The sequence below is a fragment of the Gossypium hirsutum genome, chromosome D05, assembly GCF_007990345.1.
Source record: "Gossypium hirsutum isolate 1008001.06 chromosome D05, Gossypium_hirsutum_v2.1, whole genome shotgun sequence".
NCBI classification, from domain to species: Eukaryota; Viridiplantae; Streptophyta; class Magnoliopsida; order Malvales; family Malvaceae; genus Gossypium; species Gossypium hirsutum.
In genome coordinates, this window is record NC_053441.1 from 12295391 (window position 1) to 12318975 (window position 23585).

Genomic DNA, 23585 nt, shown 5'->3' on the forward strand with positions numbered 1-23585 from the left:
CTTATTCCATTTGAGATGTTTCTAATATGGCTTTATAATAAAAACAATAAATCTTTAACTCAAAAATAACATCAATCTCTATTAATAAAATAAATTAATTAATATTCAAAATAATTTGAGTATATTTTATTCTTATTTGATTTAAACCTGTATAAAATGAGCATTAAATAATTGTTTAAAGTTTTGAAGGGTATAAATAATATTAAATAAGAGCTACATAAAAACGTGATCAAATTTGTCTAATTGACTGAACCATTTAATTTGAGAAAAAGAAGCAACTTGAAAACATAATCTAACCTAACTACTTATACCAAAAAATGGTTTGGGGATTATGATTTTAAAATTTACAGGTAAATGTGTTGTACTTCCCATTTTCAAGGTCAGGAACAGGCTATTTATAGTCATAGATAAGCTTCTCTTAAAAAAGACGCTTTGGCCGAGTGGTTAAGGCGTGTGCCTGCTAAGTACATGGGGTTTCCCCGCGAGAGTTCGAATCTCTCAGGCGTCGGTTTTCTTCATTTTTTTATATCCCATCTTCAGAAGGCATCGCTTTCTCTTTGGACTGTTGTTAATTGCGCAAAATTGAAGGCATAACTATACAATGGTAGTTATGTGGGTGAAAATAAATTAATTGACAAAATATAGAAAGTAATTACGTAATATAAAAGTATTTTTCATTTATTAAAATCTCTTAGTTTTTTTTATTATTGTGATTTTAGTTTAAATTTTAATGTAATTTTACTGATGTAGTGATGTCAACACAAGTAGCCTTTTTATTATAATATTGATATTGATATTGATAATGAAAACTATAATATTAATGAAGTGAAATTTTGAACGGTTGCTTGCAGGTGGTTGGGGTTTGGAAAGGCATTGTGAAAAATGTTGGACGGGATGCAGATCAGATAACACATAGTTTTGGTTAAGAAAGTTTGAAAACGGAGACTAACAGCTATTGGATGAAAGAAGTAGCCAAAACTTTTAGTCTGTCGCCCACATGAAGTATATGGGATTTAAGTGTCATACGTATCACGCAATGTGACATCACTAATTATATTTAATTTTAATTTTTTGAAATTATCTTTTCATTTAATAATGGTATGCAAATTTGAATCAGCTTTAATACTATTATTTAACTCCACACTTGAAAGGTTAATATCACAACTCTTGCTTTTAAAGAGGTTGAGGTGCATCCAGTTTAATATTGATTTCTTAATTGTCAATCATGTTGAGATTATAAAGGCCAAATTCTAGTTAGTCCATTTAATTGGTTTAAATTAATATGGTCGTTAATTATTCAATTTAATATTTATAATATTAAAACTATTTGTAACTTTAATTGATGAAAACTTTGCGTCAAAAACCGATCAATTACACTCGGGAAACTGCACACTTGACTTCTGTTTAATATAGAAGATAGACTGTGCCCTCTTTTTAATTTCATTGATGCAAAGATTCTAATGGCCGTACTTTTGAAATTCCCACTCGCTGTTATCTGTGCAAAGACAGAACTTCAATATGAGAACATGAAACATCAGGCACCCAACTTAACAGATCAAGTAAAAAAATATTTTTTAAAAATAGAGAAATCATAAGGACCAGTCTAATGCATACCCAGTGGGCAAACTTGGCGAGTTTTCGGCCATCTGCTAATACAGTGAAAGTGGAAGGCGTGATTACAGACACCTATGCCAACACAAAGTTATGAAGCACGTTCAAATCTATCGTGTGAGACAGATTGATCTAAGTTGAACAAGAAATTGTTGACATGATAGGATAAACAACCACAACCCTGCAAGCTCGAGTCATTAAAACTTCAAGCTGCTCTGCATGATTTGTTTAGTTTCATAAAACAATATCAAGTTTATCTACAATCTCAATATCACCATCAATACCTGCACTGAACCAACAAGTAAGAGGCTAGATCTACGTTACTAACACACGATGTAGAATAAGTAAAGTATAATTAATAATATAAGTTATATTGAAGAGAAACAAAGCTTTGGTTCCGTCTTGCTAATGTTTTCGACTTCAATTTTGGGTTTCGAATCAAAATAAATAGATAACGAACAGCAAGCAAGAAAACTACTGATTAAATCAGTACAAAGGGTTTTTTAAAGGGAAAATCCGATACCCCATGCAACAGTGCACTCCTCGCTTGTGGCACTGGCTTGATATGCTTGACATTTAATGTCTAATCAAAACATATTTTACAAGAAAATTAATAAACAAAAAGAGATGAACAAAATTACTTACAAAGATCCATTATATGATTATTACAAATTGTGCAATTATCAACCACAATATCTGTGCACCAAAACCAAACAATATAATGTTAAATCGCACCCAAAAAAATAAAGATGAAGAAGAGAAATTAGACTACAAACCCCATGTCTAGAGAGCGACAGCGCTATTCTTTATCTCAAATTGTTTGGATTTCTTGTTACTCACAGATGAAGCTGCATTGGAGGCTTTATAATAAAAAGTGAATAAATCTTTAACTCAAAAATAACATCAATCTCTATTAATAGAACAAACAAATTAATATTTAAAATGATTTGAGTGATATTTTATTCTTATTTAATTTAAAACTGTATAAAATCAGCACTAAATAATTAGTTCAAGTTTTGAAGGGTATAATTAATAATAAATAAGAGCTACCTAAAAACCTTATCAAATTTGTCTAATTGACTGAACCATATAATTTGAGAAAATGAAGCAACTTGAAAACATAATCTAACCTAACAAAAAATGATTTGGGGATTATGATTTTAAAATTTATAGGCAAACGTGTTGTACTTCACATTTTCACGGATTTTTAGTATTCGAGTTTCCAGGAAGAAACTATTTAAATTTATAGATAAGCTTCCACCAATAATGACGCTTTGGCCGAGTGGTTAAGGCGTGTGCCTGCTAAGTACATGGGGTTTCCCCGCGAGAGTTCGAATCTCTCAGGCGTCGTTTGTTTTTATTTAATTTTAATTTTTATGGGTAAACTATAAAAATAGTCACTTTTGTTTACCTCAAATTACATTTTAGTCATTTTTGTTTGAAATATTACGTTTTAGTCACTTACGTTATCGTTTTGTTACGAAGTGATCACTCTACTGTTAAGCTTTATTACCTCCCTAACGGTGGGCTTACGTGGCAATCCAAGTGAATTTTAAATGTTAACTTGAAGAGCAACAAAGCTTTGGTTCCAACTTGCTACTATTTTTTACTTCAATTTTGGGTTTCGAATCAAAATAAATAAATAACGAACAACAAGCACGAAAGCTATTGATCAAATTTGTATAAAAGATTTCCGAATGAGAAATTTGATACCCCATAAAACAATGTACTCCTCGCTTGTGACACTAGTTTGATTGACTTGGCATTTAATAGATAATTAAGAAAAACATTCATGTGGTTTAAAAATCAACCCATATTTTAAAAAAACAATAATAAACAAAAAGAGACTAACAAAAATACTTACAAAAATCCATGATATAGTTCCCACAAATTGCGCAGTTATCAACCACAAATATATATGCACTAAAACCAAACAATATAATGTTAAACTTCTCCCGCACCAAAAAAATAAAGATGAAGAAGAGAAATTAGACTAGAATCCATGAATGTAATGGTTACAAACCCCATGCCCAAAGAACGACAATGCTCTACTTGTTTACCTCAAATCGCTTACTACTTGAAATCAATTGAACCAAGACAAAAAATTGATTAATGATTGAACCGATTTTATTTTATTTTATTTTAAAAATTTTAATAATTTATTTATAATCGAACCGATTAAATCGATAAACGTTTGTCTGACCTGTTCGACCACAAATCTAGTTTTTAAAACCATAGATTTAGTTAAATTACATCATATTATTAGGAGAAAATGAAAGGTTAAAATATGTCATAAGTCCCTCTACTCTTTGTAAATTTAGAATTTAATCCTTGTACTTTTATTTATAAGAATTTTGTGCCTCTACATTTTAGATTTTAAAATTTAGGTTCAAGTGTTAATGTTTTTAAGACTATTTTGTTAAATTCAAGTTTAATACGACATCATTTTTTAGTTACATTACTATCAAGTGAGGTTTTTTTTTTAGTTCACAATGCCACACCAATAATTTTGACAAAAAAATTAATAGTGTTAATAATTGTACATGAACCTTTAGTAGTGGAATTGGACTGCAAATTTAGCACTGAAACCTATGGTGTATTTTAACCAACATGAAATTGTCTAGAAGGGAGGCATAGAGATGTTGACACATGAATGAGGTGGTGACATGGCAATTAGGTGTAGTCTACAAATGATGTCAATTATTTTAATTAATTAATATGGGTACGGCATAAATTAGTAAGAAGTACGCAATTTTGGGTTGTGCATGAGATCCACAAATCGGCATGTCGATTGTTGATTTGGGTTTACGATGTTGCTAAGTCTGACAAAAAAAGATTGGATTTGAAAATCCTAACTTTTAGTTTGGGTAATAAATAAAAAATTGGATTTGAATTTGAATTTGAATTTGAATTTGAATTTGAATTTGAATTTGAATTTGAGTAAATTCAAGTCTAATTTCATAATAGTTAAATTTTGAATTTTAGAATCCATTTTAAAATTTGGAATTTTTAAAATCTAAGTTGATTAAAAAAAAACATGAAGCACTTTCTTCAATCCCAAACTATAAATAATTAATTTTATTTATAATATATCATTAATGAAGCTAAAGGTTTTGTGAATTGGACTAAGGGGCGAACCTATCAGACCACCAACTATCGATTCAACCAGTTCGATCGATTCAACCGGTTCGATCAATTCAATCAGTTCGATCGAATAAATTAATAAAAATAAAAAATATATATTCTAAAAAATCAAACTGGTTCAACCATCGATTCGACTGGTTCACGAGTCAACCAAACTGACCTCTTATTTCGGACTAATAGCCCAGTCGATTCTCGATCCAATAAGTCTAACTAATCGGTTCGACTCGATTCTGAGAACAATGACGAAGGTTCGTGCATTTAATTTAATACAATATAAATATTTAAAAAAAACATTTGTACCATAGTTCTTAGTTGCTTTCTTTTGAAATTAGTAGAAATTAAATTACTTTGATTTTTTAAAAGATTTAAATTGCTTAATATCGAAATTGAAAGAGACTAGAGAGGTATAGACTAAGTCCTATCTCGGTTGGTTTAACATTATTGTCTATGCAAGAGAACGTGTGTTTGAGCACGCTAAAACTCATTTATTCTCCTATTCAAGAGTTAATGAAGAATTATGGATAGTTCTAGGCATCGTTTGTATATATATAAAAGAAAAAAAAGAGACTTGAGAGGTCATTCTATCTTAATTTAACCAACCTTATCTGTGACTCAGATAACTCGACTAAACAGGTTTGTATATATGAAATAACTCTTATTTGTTTTAATATATTTAAATTTATAAGAGAATTTTAAGCTCGAAGTTAAATTTTTAGGATATAAAAATTTAGAAAGCACAATTAAATATTTTTATTTAAAAAAAACTTTAAATTGAATTGTTAATTTTTTTAAGGGAACAAATATGATATTTTTCACTAACCATAAAGTTAAATAACTTAGATTAAATAATTAATTGCTTTGAGAGATTAAATTGAAATTATGCCATTTAATTAAGTCCACAAAGATGATGATTCTTTTAACGGAAAAGGCCATGACAAAAAGGTGGTCTTTACAAATAAAAACTAACAAACTATGGCTGAGTTTGGATAGGCGATGCGTTTACCTGTGGTTAGTATAAAAATAGTGGTGGCGGTGAAATTAAATATTGTAGCATGAGACAGAAAGTAAGCTAAACGTACCGCACCGCACCCTATATGGCCAGCCACAAAAGAAGAAAACATAAAGAAAAATCATAAGCATCAACTTGCTCTTAGATTTCTCTCATACTACTTCAATCACTCGTTTAAACTAATGTTTTTAGAACTAAACTGATGATTGAATGAATTAGATTATTAGTTTATTGGTTGGATCAATTCAATTAATTTGATTAAAAAATATTAAAAATTTATAATATATGTGTTAAAAAGCCGATTTAATTAATTAAACCAATCTTTATCAATTTACAATTAACTGATGTGATATTATTTTTTGAATTAATATTCTAATCGATTTTGCCAATTAATCTAATCCAATAAATTTTGAGATAACAATTAATCCTTGAAAACGATTTGATGCATAAGCATCATGTATGATGCTAAATCAGATTTGATGCATCATAAAAATATTTAAAATAAATAGATTTAATTGTAATCAATTCAAGCTCTCGTAACTAAATTTTCATACCCAAATATTATGTTAAATATATATTATTATAATGTAACGTAAAAAGGTTAAAAAAATGATGACGCAAATCGTGAATAGTAACTCAAGCAGGAGGCCAGGTTGAGATGCTTTTGTCTGCATATGGTCGACTCTTTTTCTCTCGTCTCATATCTCTCAATGTTCTTCTCTTCTCTATTTCCACAACCTTCCACCAACATGGCTGTCGATCAGAATAAAACCACCAAACCTCCCTCTCAGACCCATTTAGCCACCGCATTCCAATGCCAGGCACGGCGGAGGATTTTCTTTCTACGCCTGAGGCATCACAACAAGTTACCCACAGTTCGACTCGGTGGGAAGAAACCACGGCGAGGGCTTTCCATAGCCAGGGTTTTGAAGAAAATGAGGCTAAGGTGGCTGAAGCTGCGATATGCTTGCATGTTGAGGAAGATCAAGAAATATTACAGAGATTTGATCAAGGATATTGTTGAAGCAGGTTCAACCGTGGAGGCTTTACAGCAAAGAATGTTTATGGAGTCCACTTTCGCTATCCCGGTTATGGGTGTTTCCTTCGCCACCGTCCCTTCCGCTACTGCCTCAGATCGTCCTCGACCCTTGTTCTTTTGAACATTTTAGTATTTAATTTCCTCATCTACTACTTCCCCCCCCTCTTTTGGGGGTTATTTTACTCTCTTTTTTCCCAACTTTCTTTCTGATCTTTCGCAGCCTCATCTCATGTTATCAAACTCTATAGAAGACAGTGACGATGATGTTTATTTTAGATAAAATAATTTCGCTTTTACGTGTTTTACTTTCCATTGCTTTTCCAGAAAATGTTACTTTTTTACTGGTAATTAATTTAATAGTAAACAAGCAGGGGTAAGAGAGTTGATAGCTTTCCAAGGCCTGCCAAGCTATGAATGGGTTTGATAGGACTTATGAGTGCAATATACGTTAACAAGTTCATTTTATTGTTGATATATAAAATATCGCCTTTACAGTGACTGATTAGTGAAGAAAGCTTAAAAGCAGGGCTGTTTTCACGGTGGAAACCCACGAATTCAATGCATTGGCTGTTTTGTTAGTACTGATAGGATTCTAAGGATCCTTTTGCTTTCCTTATACAACTTAAACAGTATTTGACTTGACAACTAATTCCAAGGCATGGAGAATTACTTGACAACTTATAAACATATATTCATTACGTCTACGTCCGGGGGAAACACCATTGGTATTTAGCAATTGTTTTTTTTACTTTGTTTATTAAATATATGATACCGTCTTCTTATCGCAACCCTAATGTCTTTAATTGCATTTATTACTCTGCTAGTAGGGTGAAAAACTGAACATCATTTTCTAAAGGAATTCAATATTAGAGCAGCAAAACTTTCACAATAACAAGTGAAAGCCGACATTCATACGATTTCGTAGAGGACAGTGTTGGAGGCAGCATGATGGATGGATTCCTTCCTTGAATTCTTCTTGATCAAGACAGTGCCATGCCTTTTTATGATCATGTGCTGATATATATATCTTTTAAATATTCATTAAACAATATATTGGTCACATGGAGTACTGACCATCATGTTGATGTTTATGATTTTGTCCAAGGAAAACAAAATATAGAACTATCTCCAAATCAGATCCCACTGAGGATGGTTCAATGAATATAAACTCAATATATACAGCTAGCTAGCTAGCCTCAACATTCTGCTCAATTGCCTCATTATCTTAGCCTTGTTTCCATTATTAGTTGTCACGTGTATATTTTAGTATCTTTTCGAAATCCAGTTTAACCCCACTTTCTTTTTATAAAGAATTAAAACTTTATAATCTAAGTTTTAAATATTATAAAATCCTTAAAATATCAAAGTATGAATATTGACGGTTAATAATTCATTTGGTGATGATATGAAACCACACGAAGAACAATTAAGACTACTTTATATATTTTATTATATTTTATTAATGTAAGCATATTGAAATAATATACTAAACCTATATTTGTGCAATACATTATACAGCAGTTAAATTTAAAAAGAAAAATCCATGAATTTCTTATACAATCCATAAACATATACTTACTATACAATAAGGTATTTAAAGAAAAAGTAAACTACATCAATAGTTATTTATATATAAATTTTCATTTTGGTCACTTAATTTTAAAAAAATAATTATTTGATAATTAATATTTTTCAAATTACTTTTTTTTATCATTTGACTATTTTTTAATTGATATAATAATAAATTTAATCCTTAATTTTTATTCTTTTTATCAGTCTTGATTCTATATAAAAATTAAAAATTCCTTTTAAAATTTGAAGATTCTGATTTTTATATAGAGTAACCACAAGAGTAGGTGAACCAGCCATATATATGGAAAAAGGCAGCCGAGTCAGAATTTGCTTAGATTACTTTGTTTTGTCGGTGAATGCTCAAATATTTGTTTCACTTATATTATATGCTCTATGTGAATCTTTGCACTGCTGCTCTACGCTTTGTAGCATCGGCTTCTAATTTGGGCTTACTTGAAATACTGACCTCCTCCTCAACAGGAAATTAAGGTTGGATTTAGATGGGCGATCGAGTGCGGTGCATTTAATTTACTTTTTATCTCACACTACAGTATCTAATCTTACAGCCACATCTGTTTTCACATTAACCGCAAGTAAACGCATCTCCCATCTAAACCCACCCTAAGTGTTAAGCCCAGGCAACCATTGTTTTCTTATCCTCATTGTGTCATCCACAATAGTTGCTTCTGTCTCTATCTGGTGATCAAATAATAGAATTTAATCACATTATAAGCCTAACAAAGAATCTACATGATTTAGCAAATTAAATGTCGCAATACAATTTAGCAGAATATATTTTTCTTCGAACAATATTGACGTTAACGAGTTTCCTCAAGTTACAATGATGCAAAGCTAGACAAAAAATGCGAAAAAAAATCATATTTATTTTTTATGTACCGATTTAAGAATAAGTTATCGGTAACCTGTCCATAAATTGATTTCATACGAATGGTGGATAACAACCGGCCAGTCATGAAACTCATGCTTGTTCATTGTCTTATTTTCTACTGGATGCCGGTAAATTCCTGTTTTACAAAGAATTATTAGCCATCAAGAATTTAAAAGTGAACTATAATTTCTTCTGTTCGCCGAACTTTTTGAACCAGGATGAAGAAATGATGAAAAACTTGTGCGATGCATTTGGCTAGAGGCTGAGGCTGAGGCTGAGGCTGAGGCTGAGGATGGGGTTGGTGGGATTGTACATTTGACCATTTACAATTCCACAGCAGAAGCCAATGAAGATTTAACATACAATTCACAAGAGTTTTAAGTATGTTTGCACTAATTAACTAGCTCCCAAGAAAACACAAAGGAATTGCATTCAAGTAATTTCAAGAAGTTTCAGAGGGAAAGTGAGAATTTGGTTACAAACCCTGAAATAGTTATTGTGGAAAATTTTACAACATCGTATATTTAGCTTATACGTGAATCGTACACAGATACATAATCTATCGTCAAACCTTATCCTTGGCCAACAATTTGGGCTAATCGATGTTTCTGGTACAGGGGATGAAGAACAAACTGCTGGAGAAAAGCCTGGATCAGGATCCTATGGCAAAAACGTGACAATAAATCTAACAACAAACAAAAAAATGTAAACTTGTATGTTCCCTCTGATTTCCTGACTGATGAAACACTAAAAGGAAGGGAGGGAAAAGAGAACCAAAACCTTAATGTACAGTGTGATTGAAAGTATGGGTTATTTAGCCTGCGTGTATCTAGTGCTTGGTAGAATACAAACTAGACCCTAGAGATCTATACAAGTCAGTGTCTGAGTACATAGCTCGAGACCTTGATGGTTTAACCCGACGTCTATGCTTACGACCTTTTCGGCGCGGAATTCGGCTTTTGTCTTCCTTTTTTTCGATTTTTACCTCATCGAATTGCTTCTCGTATATTTCTTCAATTTTCTGAACAGTTGGCTCCTTGTTGTCTTGAGTTGGGGCTATGTAAACGAAGGGGCCAATTGGGATGTCTGTTAAGTGAAGGAGAGGCTGTAATCCTTTGACCACATTGCGCATGGTTGGTCTGGATTTGGGGTGGCTGCTAAGGCACTGATAAGCTAATGCAGCAGCCTTCCTAGCCCCCTCGGTTGAATACTGTCCTTCAATTCTTGGGTCCATTATTCCGTGGAGTTTATGAGGGTCCTTCAAAAGAGGCCGTGCCCATTCCACAAGGTTCTTCTCTCGACTTGGTCGGGTCTTGTCCACGGATCGTCTCCCTGTCAGCAGCTCTAGGAGTACCACTCCAAAGCTGAACACATCGCTCATGGTCGTCAAATGCCCTGGAAAATCAGCAACCACATTAATTCATATAAACAATTATGAAATCAAGACTAATGTCAGTAGAACTGTTGAAGTACCTGTCGATACATATTCAGGGGCAGCGTAGCCTTCGGTGCCCATGACGCAAGTCGTAACATGGGTTTCTTCTTCTGCTGGACCGTCAGTTGCCAGTCCAAAATCAGAAACCTTCGCTTTGTAAGCCTGACAATGAAGCAAACCATAATCATCTCAGTTTCTCCTTTAGTCTTTAATGATTATAATCTATTAAGGGAGGGCCAAGGGGTGTATTTTTACCGAGTCTAATAAGATGTTTGAAGTTTTGAAATCCCGGTAAATGACCGGCTTCTCTTCTTCATGGAGGAAAGCTAGTCCTTTTGCAGTTCCAACAGCAATTTTCAGTCTTGTTAGCCAAGGCAATGGTGGTCCATATCCTGCATAAATGGCAAGAATTATACAATTTATCAGTTCTGAGTACAAGATTATATTGATTCCAATGTTAGAAAGCTGACTGCAAATTTTGAAAAGGGAAGAGCAAAACGAACTTTTAAATAGTTGGTTTTCCAAGCTGCCACGTTCCATGTATTCATATACCAGAAGCCTGTGGTCATCTTCATAGCAATATCCAATTAAGTTCACCAGGTGGGGATGCTTTAATTGCCCCAGGAGAATAACTTCAGCCTGTGGGGAAAAAGAAAATTCAGAATTACTGATCATATTTTACTATCTGCAACTCAACTTACATTAGGAACAGCATTGAAATAGAAACATATAAATGCTCACCAGCCATTCTTTGTGTCCCTGTGTGCCATCCAAATCAAGGACCTTCACAGCAACAGATTGAGCCTTCAAGCCAGGCCTAAGATTGTCATCAATGAACCCCTTGTAAACAGGTCCAAACCCACCCTCACCCAGAAAATTACTCTTGGAGAACTTGTGAGTTACCAGTTCCAGCTCCTTGAGGGTAAACACATGAAGGCTTATAAGAGAATTCGACAGATCGTTTAGTGACAACGGAGAGCCAAAGTGGCTAATATCAGAGAGAGATAGCCTTTGGCTAGGACTTCGTTTGGAAGGATGAACTTTTTGCCCTGAGGATGGCACCTGGGGTTTGATGCAATTGGGGAGGATATTTTTCCATGACAAGTACCTTTTGAGGATCATTTTTAATAGAATGGTTTCTTTTGGTGTGTGTTGGGCTTCCAGTTGAAGCTCAAAGGGTGTTTAAATAAGGCTGAGCAGGATAGGAAAGAATAATAATAATAATAATAATAATAATAATAATATAAGATATGTGCTTTAATTAAAAGATGGATGAGCAGACAGTAACCAACACCTCTTCTTTGATCCCAAAATTTCTTAGTATTCTCTCCTATATAGCTCATGGATAATGAAGTTGCATTTAAATAATGAAATCTGAAAATCAGAGTCCCAAAACTGACCAGAAAGTAGATTGACTTTGGGCCCTGCAGCCTCGAAGACTTGGCAGAAAAGAACACTATAATTTATCAGCAGAAAAGGTTTTGGGTGGGTTTCATATTATTAGAAACAGAAGCGTTATGTCATCAATTTTTTTCCTTTGTGGCACATGCATGAATTTGAGGTTATATGCAGTTTCATAACAGGTTTCTTGGAGGGCTGTAATCTGGACAAGCTGATGATTGTGAACAGTTGGGGTATAATCCCAATATTATAAAAAGTGCGTACTATTTGCCTATGTGGGCGCCTGGCTATTGGCTCTTCCCTGCACTTTCATGTGTCCCTTGTGTGGGTGGGAGTGTGGGGCATATAAGTCGGAACATGGAAGCTCCACTTTTCATAAGCCAAAAAAATGAGCCATTCTTTGAGCATGCTGGGTCTGTTTTCACACTCAACCATTTGCCCCATAATCTCTGCCATTTGGACTTTCTTATACCCAAACCACAGCTATTGAAACTGAAGTAGAAATATGAAAACAGGGTAAACATCAAAACCTGAGGGTTTTCCCAAAGTTTTGATATAATTATGGTTTATATTAATTAACTGATATATCAAATGTTAGGGAAGACTCCAACATTTTCCTACAATTTGTTTATAAATTAAACAAATACATACATACACGTCTTGATCAACCACCTAATAATTTACCTAAACACTTGGAGTATTCTAAGAAAACCGTCAACAAGCAGCTTGTAATTTTGATACAATAACTCTATCTAATTCCAAAACATACGGCTTTAGTGGCATATTTAAACCAAGACCGCAGTTCCAAAAACCAGGTTATTAGTTGGCTGTGTAATATATTATATTATAACCTCTCCTGCTTCTTGCCACCCTGAAGAACGGCAAATGCCTTGCTTTCAAGAGGGTTGAAACTTGAAACTGCGTTTACAGTGAAGCTCATCAACTTCGTTAATTCTGGCAAGTTTTCACCTTCTCCATTGTTTGTTTCTCAAATTGCTGATAATTGGTCAGGTTTTAGAAGATACTATTCAAAGTCCTCACCATTTATTTATTTATTTATTTTGAATACCTAGCTCATCGACTTATGGCTAATATGCATTTCAACACCGTGACTTGACAATATATAAATGGAGATCATCACCACTACCACCAGTTCCTCTATACTACCAAATATCTTGGGTGAGAAAAGTCTCCTAACTCTCTATCTTTTTCGGTGAAACATTTGGTTGAATATTGAATTGTTCACAACTGCAAGGATAAGAAGTATCAATCTAGCGGACCACGCTTTTGCTATTTTCACAAGGGGAGACTATGGCACTAAGGGAATGACCATTGACTCTGCCTTTTGTCTTGTAACTTTTACCTTTTTGTTATTTCTATGTTATTAAGCAACAAATTTAAATATGGCCAAACTTTGGGGGGGTGCGCGTAACTGAGTCATTGAAATGGATTTTGTGAGTAGCTCCAAAATATCTGCAAATTACAGTCCAGCAACGCAAAATTTACCAAATGTTTCTATTATTGACATCAATATATTTTAATTGTTGGGTCTGTACTTTGTTGACTCTGAATTCATAATTTTGGTTAGGTCACTTGATGAAATCACAATATACCCAATGATTCCATGACCCTTTTTTCTTTCTTATCTTCTTTTTTACCGAAACAACGACATACAGATTTTACACAAGTTGTCAATGAGCTTAAAACCTGTACAATTGATACAAGCTATTGTCACTAAACAAGTTGTTTGCTGGCTAATGTTATAAAGCTAATTTGTTTTAATATCTCTAATTATAAGTGTACATAAAAATCAAAATCAAAATCAAAATTATACTAAAATAGGGCATATGCGTGGATGGAAAATTATTAATATTAAAGTTGTGTTATATCCTCTCCTTCTATCTCTTCATTAAGATTTAGTTTGGTAGAGTTGAAAGATAGGAAATATATTTTTTCTTTCTATAGGTATGCTTGGAAGAAAATATAAAAAAAAGAAAACAGAAGATGAATTAATTTTATTTCTCTCAATTGCTTGATAAATTGAAAAATGAAAGGGAATAAAATAAAATATTTGAAAAATACATAATTTAAAACTTACACCTCTCACTCATTTTTTGTATTTTTGTCCTTTTATCATTCAAATTTAGAAGGACGGGTTTTTATGCATTAATATGGAAAATGACCATCTCTATTATTTTATTTTTTCTAACTTTTCTTTCCTACTAAGTACACTCAAATTTTATTTTCTATCTTCTTTTTCACTCCGTTCTCCCATCCCTCCACTTTTCACCCAACTAAGCATACCCTAAAACATTTTATCACTATAAAAACCCAACAAGACGAACCTCACCATGACTTCATGAGAAAAGCTCGACCTTATAACCTTGCCTAAGCATGGCCCACGCAATTCACAAAAGATATATCGGAAAGATTTTCTTACAACATTTGCCAATCCATTTCATCCAACATGCATCTCGTTTAATCCTTTTAGGTTGACTCCAGCTGTGCCCTAGGTTGATATCCATAGCCCTATCACGACACTCACGAAGTAGAGAATTCAATGGAAGAGACCCATGCCCAACCATCTTTCCTTAATAAATAGGGTTAAATCATTGTTTGGGGCTTGAATTTGACAATTTTCCTTTATAAAAAATTGAAGCCCCAATGTGGGAAGAGATGCCAAGTTCAAGCTCCAAAATGTGATTTAACTTTAATAAATACTTGTCAACATCAAGGTAAAGGGAGAAACCTTGGAGATAGAGGTGATAATGGGCAGGGTTAAGCCTAGGCATGATATCAATGTACTTTATGCTTGCCCAAGCTTGACTCAACCCGAAAAAATGGGCCTAAAATTTTGTTCAAGTCTACCCATATTTGTAAATAGTTAACCCAAACTCATTTTAGGATTGTTCATATTTTTAAAAAAATTAAAATATATTTATATTATTTTTAATTTAATATTTAATGATTTATTTTTTTATTTATTGAAATTTTATATAGTCATTTTAACATTTTTAATGTTTACATTATAGATTTAATTTTTTATGTATTATAAATTATATAATATATAAAATAACATAATCTAAAACATTACAACTTACAAAAATAGGTCGGGTCAGGTTAGGTTCATGCCTTTAATGTTCAAACCCAAGCCTGATCCATGTTTTGAACATACCTAATTTTTTTGCCCAAACTTATTTAGGCCTAATTTTTTGTCAAACAATCTTAAATTTCGAATGAACCTTTCGACCATAAATAATTCTACTAAAAAATAACCTATATCCCATAAATTTTTTTTTGCAAAAGTATAATTTCAACCCGTACAAATCACCATCCAAAGTAGTTCCTCATATTGTACCTAATATATTTATGAAAAAGTGAAAACTAATATAGGTAGTTACAAAATTAATGGTAGTTAATGGTTAGAAAAAAGAGAAAGAAGAAGTGTTGTAAAGAGGGGATAAAATTTGACCCAAAAGAAAAGATAAATCTATATTTATATAAAGAGTCAAACTTGACGTTTTTTTCTTGGAACCTCAAAATTTTTATACATTTGGACTATATTGTAACAGAGAAGTTGAGATAAAGTAGTAAATTTGGTGCCATTTTAGAAATAAAATTTTCTAAACTAAATTGCGTAAATATTTTTAAATTTATGTTATATAATATGTTAAAATTGAATGTTTTTAATATCTATTTAATTGAATTAATTTTAACAACCTTGAAATGTAATAGTAGTAATTAGCAAAGGAGGGCCAAACTTTATAAACAAAAACAAAAACTTTATTCTTATCGAGGGTTGGGCTCCCTTAAAACTGAAAAATTTTCTATTTAAGTTTTTTAAAAGTTTTAAAATTTTAAATAAGTAAAAGTAAAATTGTATTTTTGTCCCCCTAAAAATGATAAAATTTTAATATAATTCTTTAGAAATTATAAAGATATAAACTATTAAAAAAGTGAAATTATATTTTTACTATCGTAAAAATTACAATTTAATTTTAACCGCTAAAAATATTTTCTAGCTTCATCCTTGTTTTCTCTATTGCATCTCGATCCAATAACTTTTTTTTATGTATCTCTAGTTATCATTGTTAAAAATAATTTTAACATTTATTAAATGAGAATAATGTATTAAAAATGAATTAAATTCTAAACTTTATATGTTTAGAAAAAAAAAAAGGCAAGTCTTGGATTGTAGAGTCTTAGACAAAAATCACGACTATGGAGCAAACGGTAAACCTGAATTTTGTAATGAAATTCAACAAATCTTGGTTGACGAACCAATATATAAATATTTACAAACTTTTTCTAAAATCATTCAAAATAATCAAAAAAATAATAATAAGGGAATCATGATTTTATTTCAAACATCTAATAAATAAACAAGATATATAATTGCTGGCAAAAAAACACACACAAGATAATCGTTTACATCTTTTTTAATAAATTTTATTTTTTGGATTACCAAAATCTTTGAAAGGTGCACTAAATGAAGGAAAAAACTAAAAAAAGGTATATTTTTACTAAATGATATTTGACATGTGAATTTTTGAACAATGAAAGTAAGAAATATTTCATTAAAAGAATAATAATGAAGAAAACACACATCATTGCAGATGAGAAAGAATTTTACTTTAGATAATATTAAGTAATATACCGACATATTAATTATAGGACATTTCAGACGTAGGAACAGATAGATTATAATGGTTTTCTTAATTATGTGAAGTATGTTATTTAATGTTAGTCGTCCATGTCATGAACCCACAAAATGCGAAACATACTTAGTTGCTTAGACCAGAAACCTGTGCTCAATCATGATACTTTATACTTTGACGATGACTAATTCATTCAACCATCCAATTTACCTTAATTAAGTTTGAACAGTAAAAAGTAGAAAAAAGTTATCTAACAGTTTCAAACTTGTCAAATTCCAAAGTTTAATTTATTTTAAGGAATTTAAAAAAAAATGTAATTTGATCGGTAAAGGTGATTATATAGTATTAGATTAAATCACATGCGACTGAAAAAGTCTTAAATAATATATATATTTGTGATTACTATTTTATGATCGAAAACAGAAGAATTAGTAAAATTACTAACAGGGAAATGAAGCAAAGAAACAGTATTAACAAAGAAGACAATAAACCTATTATTTTCCACTCAAAAATCATATGTACAATGGAAAGTGATTGTTTTTATATAGGTGACTTCAACTAACATAACTGATTAAACTGATCTCTAATTACCACTAAGGCATCCTAGTCAGTTCAATAATATTCACCCACTGGCCTGATCTTGTATGTGGTGAGAGGCCTTAATGTTATGAGCTACTGCTAAGGTGGATAAAGAAACAACACCCAGACAATCTCGTAGTCAACAGAAAAATTATGTTTGCCATTTTGGATGAATTGGCAAAGCTTGTTCGCTGAAAAAGCAATTTTTGGTCGAATGATAACAATGTATTGTAATGCCCCAACTATGCTGCGATAGAGTTTCTCATCTTCAACAGTCAATGTATTGCCATCTGCTACGACCCCATTCCCTTTGAAAAGCCTTTATTTTTGTTCCAAATTGTGTTTCAACAAGTTTTTGGAATTTACTAAAGTAATCAACAACTTCAGACTTCTTCCTTAACATATATGACCAAATGTCTACTAAAAATGCTACATAGTGCCAATAGCCATCAAATGCCACTAAACTAGGACCCCACAAATCTGACACAACTAATTGAAGAGGGGCATCGTATACCGTACTAGAAGTTGGAAAAGGAAGTTTATACGATTTTCCTTGTTGGCAGGTTGAACAAACACTAATAGCATTATGATTGTCAGGTACAACAATATTGCAATTCTTAAGAGCAGCTTGAAGCACCTTAGTAGATGGATGTCCAAGTCTGTTATGCTTCAAATCAAACATCAAAGTAGAAGACATAGAAAAGTTACTTGTATGACTTAGCTCAACATTATTCGGTACTCTATTTTTACAACGCATTTCATAACCAGAACCACCAGCAGATGAGGAAACCTTAATAACTCGAACTGGATCAAACTTGTACAATTTGTTATGTACGTGCCCTTCCAACAGAACCATCTTTGTCTTGATATCCTTTACAAAGCAATAAGAAGGATGTAATTAAAAAAATACGTTATTATCACGAGCAAACTAAGAGACATAGAGTAGATTTTTCTTAATACTAGGTACATGAAGCACATGACACAACTTTAGAACTTTATCAGTAGAAGACAACAAAACATTACCCACATGAGTAACAGAGACACTTGAACCCTTTCCTATAAAGAGTTTTTCTTTACCTATATAAATCATTCCAGTGTCAAGATTATGAAAATCATTAGTGACATGATTTGTAGCACTAGATTCTGGATGCCAACTCTTATATGGTATAGAATCACCATAAGGTTGATGAGGCATAGCAGTAGACATCTGTGATTGTGAAGCAAAACCTGATGAAAAGTGAGACAAAGGCTGAAGAATATATTGTACTTGTTGAGACTGACCAGCCCTAGGTGATCCTTCAAAACGTTAAAATATGAAGTAGCATGTTGCATCATTAGAGAAGCTGGAAATTCACTAGGAGAAGGAGCAAACATAGGTAATGAACAACCAACATGAGCATTTACACCGGTAGGTGAAGGAGAAAACATAGGGAAGAAACTGGAGACAATGATTGACCTGCATAGATTGATTTGGATACCCTTTAAGATGCTCACCATTAGAATGTTGTGAATTAGTGGAATACTGGCCCTAAAAGGTATCATCAAAACGATAATAACACTTAATGACAAGATGCCCAATCTTCCCAAAAAGTTGACACCGTGACCTATTGTAGCCATATCGACCACGTGCACAATCCCTATAAGAGCTCTTACCACCTCTCACCTGTTAACCATCTGACTGTCGAAAATGAGCATGATCTTCGTAAGAATAATCTTGTTGAGAGGAGGAATCTAGCAGGCCCTTTGATGACTTAACACCAGACAAATGCTAAACCAGATATCATGAAAGGAACTACTCAAGGCAAATTCTTTTTGTCTATTTTCACAATCAATTAACATCTGTAAATCTAGAGTTAAACTTTCACGATTAAAAGAAGCAACAACAAGTATAGACTCAAATTCAACTGACAGTCTCGCAAGAACAACACTCTCATGTTCCTACTCAGACACTGTACCCCTTGATGCATTTAATATATCAGCAATCAGGTTAATCTTAGCCAAACATTCTTTAACAGATTGACTACCCTTAATTTAGAATGCCTTAAACTTGATATCTCGGTGCAAGAACGAGCAACAAACATTCTACTTCTAGCATTCCACACAGCAAGCAGTATTGGTACCAATCAAATGAGGTAATATATCATCATTAACAGTAGATGATAACCAGGAAGCAAGCAATTTATCCCCCTCAACTATCAATTTAACTTGATGATTCCATAGGACATAATTATCCTAATTCAACTTTACAATCTCATGCTTTGGGAACTGGTGAACCAAAGAAGTCGACGAAAAAGAAGACATGAAAATGAATTAAAGGAAGGAGATTCATTAACATTCTGAGAAGACATCGTTATACATGGTTGAAAAGGAGGCAACACCCTTGTACCTGGTTGAAAAGAAGGCTGTCCATTGAAGCTCCTTTTCGTATGATCACCAAGATCATTTCAATTTATAGAAAGTTCATTATTTTGGCTCGTATCAGTTACAACTGCCATTGAACCAGATCTCCTAAAACACCAATCTGAACACGTACAAAAAATTCAGAATCTAACAGCACTAATCAATCAACGTAAACAATGCATAACAGGACTCGATTGGCTATTATGCTATAGCTCTAATACCATAATCGAAAACAGAAGAACTAGTAAAATTACTAACAGAGAAATGAAGCAAAGAAACCATATTAACAAAGAAAACAATGAACCTATTATTTCCAACTCAAAAATCATATGTACAATGGAAAATGATTGTGTTTATATAAATGACTAGCTAACAGAACTAACAAACCTTCAACTAACATGACTGACTAAAGTGAACTCTAGCTACTACTAACTGTTAACTGTTACTAACTCCCTAGTCAGCTCACTAATATTTAAAGGATAATATAATTTTTTGCCTTTAAACTTGATAATTAAGTGTATTTTGACACCTGTAGAATCCAAATTTATGGTTGATTCAATGACTGAATTGGCATAATTTAATTTATGTCAAACATTTTACAATAAAAAGATTAATTAAATTAAAGTGAAATATAATATATGTCACTTAAATAATATTTTGAATGATTGAAAAATATCCTAAAAGTTAAAAGGACTTTTTTCTCAAGAATAAAGTAAAATTATAAAATTTTGAGAATGTTAAAATACAATTTTATAAATTAAACTGAACATGTTATTTATTAAATGCTACTTATTATATTTTATTAAATAATTTTTATCTTAAATTAACAAAAGTACTAAATTAATAAAAAAATATTTTTCAATTAATTCAATATTTTGGATAGCTAATAAAAAGGCGTTAAGACCATCCATTTAGATCTCCCCTAGGAGCATATCATTTTACAGGGGCTCATCATACTACAACTTTAAAACGTCCAATCCTTGAGGTGATGAATAAAATTGTAAATGATGAAAATGAGTTGAAATCAGCAATTAATAGGAGGGTTTACTAAACACAAACTGAAAATGTAGTTGGGATTTTGAAGCTGATTTTCATGGAGGGTCGGCTTATGTTGTTTGACACCCAATCCAGGGAGATCCCAAACAAACCCAAGAGTGTTGGTGTTTCACAAGTAACTCCTGCTTGTATCACATTTCTTCGCGGCGTTTAACTACTTTTGTTTGACCCAACATACACATTCCAGATATCCACATTACATACAACTTATTCCAACGATGTTTTCTTTCTTTCTTTCTTTTTTAAAAACTAATGGTACAATTTTTGTGTTACTCTATATTCTATGAAAGTTATGGATTTAGTTCTTATATTTTAATTTTATCAATTTTAGTTCTTGTATATTTTGAAAATTTAGTCCTAACCTGAATAGTAGAAATTAATTTCAATCACTTGGCATGCATTATGTGTACAGCCAAAGATTTAGTCTGTATTCTCCAATTAGATCCTTCTAAGTCTCTATATTTTTCAAAATTTGAAATTTCAAACTTAACTTAAATGATAATTATTAATTCATTGATTGAACTTTTAGTGAGTAATACGTGAAAATAATAAGTCGACATGATAATAGAGATATAATAATATGTTTACCGCATCAAATATTTAAAATAGCAGAACTTAATGAATTCAATAGTTATCATTTAGTGATAATTAAAATTTTGAAATTTAAAAAAGTGTAAGAACTAAAACTTGGTAAAATAAATTACAAGGATTTATATTCACAATATTCTCAGGGACTAATAACAGAATTTAACATTTTTTTATTTATAAATTACAAACTACCGTAAAGTGGTTTGTTTTCCTAAACGATATGCGCGCAAAGTGCTCCTTTGGAAGTTAAGGAAACATGGAAGGTAATTAAAATCACCATGATAAAAGCTAATTAAATACCATAGTAAAAGCTCTAAACCCAAATTAGATTAATCCATCGAAAATTAAAACCACCCACTCAATTTACAAATCTAACCTTGTCTTTACATTTAAAATTTTTAAAACACAACCAAGTTTTGAACTTTTATATCTCAGCACCAAATCTATTCAAAGATAAAAGCAAGTTTTCCCTTTTGGGGTCAAACATTGGGTTATTCATCTAATTGTAACCATAATCATTATCGAATATTTCGGGTGCATCATCTTCTGTTACATTCGTGATTGCTCTAAAATATATATTTATACATTTATTTCACGAGATCCAGATATTGGACGGAACTCCCTAAATTCACGGAATTGAACCGACACACGAGACGACACGTGGACAAAGCAGACAGTCACAGATGTGACCGTGCCCCAACCTACCTTATGCATAAACAACACGTGCCAGCCGCGTAAACTGACTATGAGGACACGCCAGCTGCTGGTGACTCGCCACGCGCGGCCAACCAATTCTCAATATCACAATACAATGTTTTAGCCAAAATTTTAATAAAAGGAAGAAGAATGCGGAGGAAATCGTGTGTGGGAAGCTGCGAAGTCCTTATCGTGGACTTGAGTTTGTTCAAAGAATTCATCACAACCAAAACACTTCACTGTTGATTTCCCATTCTGCCCTTTCTAGAAAATCATCAATTATATATTTTTATTTTCCTTGATTAAGTCAAATAGCTTGAAAATAGGGTTTTAACTCATTAAAATATTTTGATAAAAGTATCATGAAAATCTTTATAATAGGAATTAAATTTTATTTTATCTCTTCTATTTAGAAAATGAGTAACTTAATTTTTATATGTTCGATTAAAGAGTAAAATTATTTTTTCTGTAAAAATATTCATTCATTTATGTCGTTAAAAATTAACATAACTGATGGAATAATCAAATATCATGCGTACCTCTTACTAACTAACATACAGTGATAAATTTATAATAATAAAAATAAATGAAATTATTAACATAAAAATTAATTTAATATTTAATCTAATATATAAAATTTATTTTTTAATACAATCCACAGTTAATTTCATAATTTAAAAAGAGATACAATAATCACTTAAATTTGAATAATTCGATCACATTTATGTGTTTAACTGTTGCGGCTGTTAATATTTACATCGACTTTTACACTACAAGTGACTTAGCTTGAATTTTTTAAAAATATTTATACAATAAATTATAACAAAAAATTTTAAAATTTAAAATAATTACCATGCTACTTGCTACTTGCCATGAAGCCAATATCTTCAAACCTTTTAATATAAATAACCTGTGCTAAAGAAATTAGATTTTGTCTTCGTGAGGTTAAAAAATGTAATTTATGTTAAAAAACTTATTTTAAATCTTATTATATAACAAATATAGGTAGAGTAATAATGAATTCTGATATTATTGAATTATTTTTAATTTTTAATTTTTTTATTTAAAAATGATATAAAAGTATGAACAAATAAAAAGTATCAATATAATAATTTTAATTATAATTTAAAGAAATAATATTTTGTAATCTCCTAATTTAATTTGTGATTCGGTTAAGAGTGACACTAATTTAATAAAATATTTAAATATAAGTATTAGATTACATAGATTGACTTGTTATAAATTATGTTCATGAAGTTGTTAATAAATATAATTATTTTAGCCTATATGTTTTAATAAAATAAATGATAAGAAAATATTCTCAATGTATAAATTTTTTGAGTATTTTCTATGTCCGTTTTATAATTCATGTATGGAGTTTCTGACTATTCATCTCAACATTATAGTCTTCAAGGTTCATATCTACACTCTTTTGAAAGTGCAATGTGCTTTAGCATTGTGCTCACATTTATGGGTATTTTACCATTTATGAATTATTATTTTGATAT

At 31.6% G+C, this 23585-nt stretch overlaps 2 protein-coding genes, 2 non-coding genes and 1 pseudogene across 4 annotated transcripts; 3 read left to right on the forward strand and 2 right to left on the reverse strand.

Annotated features, from left to right (window-relative positions):
• Window positions 1-426: 426 nt before the first annotated feature.
• TRNAS-GCU (transfer RNA serine (anticodon GCU)) lies at window positions 427-508 on the forward strand. Its single transcript has one exon. It is a non-coding gene; the product is annotated as a tRNA-Ser (tRNA).
• An 863-nt stretch (window positions 509-1371) lies between these two features.
• LOC107902712 (RING-box protein 1a-like) lies at window positions 1372-4397 on the reverse strand (annotated as a pseudogene).
• TRNAS-GCU (transfer RNA serine (anticodon GCU)) lies at window positions 2880-2961 on the forward strand. The gene has a single exon. It is a non-coding gene; the product is annotated as a tRNA-Ser (tRNA).
• A 1986-nt stretch (window positions 4398-6383) lies between the features above and the next one.
• Window positions 6384-7113, forward strand: LOC107903212 (uncharacterized). Its single transcript, XM_016829254.2, has one exon. The coding sequence runs from the start codon at window positions 6439-6441 to the stop codon at window positions 6922-6924; it is 486 nt and encodes a 161-aa protein (XP_016684743.1). The 5' UTR covers window positions 6384-6438; the 3' UTR covers window positions 6925-7113.
• A 2614-nt stretch (window positions 7114-9727) lies between these two features.
• LOC107906049 (putative receptor-like protein kinase At1g72540) lies at window positions 9728-11988 on the reverse strand. Its single transcript, XM_016832892.2, has 5 exons — window positions 11441-11988; window positions 11203-11338; window positions 10955-11091; window positions 10738-10861; window positions 9728-10659 (listed from the first exon to the last, which is right to left on the reverse strand). The coding sequence occupies exons 1-5, from the start codon at window positions 11819-11821 to the stop codon at window positions 10094-10096; spliced, it is 1344 nt and encodes a 447-aa protein (XP_016688381.1). The 5' UTR covers window positions 11822-11988; the 3' UTR covers window positions 9728-10093.
• Window positions 11989-23585: the final 11597 nt, after the last annotated feature.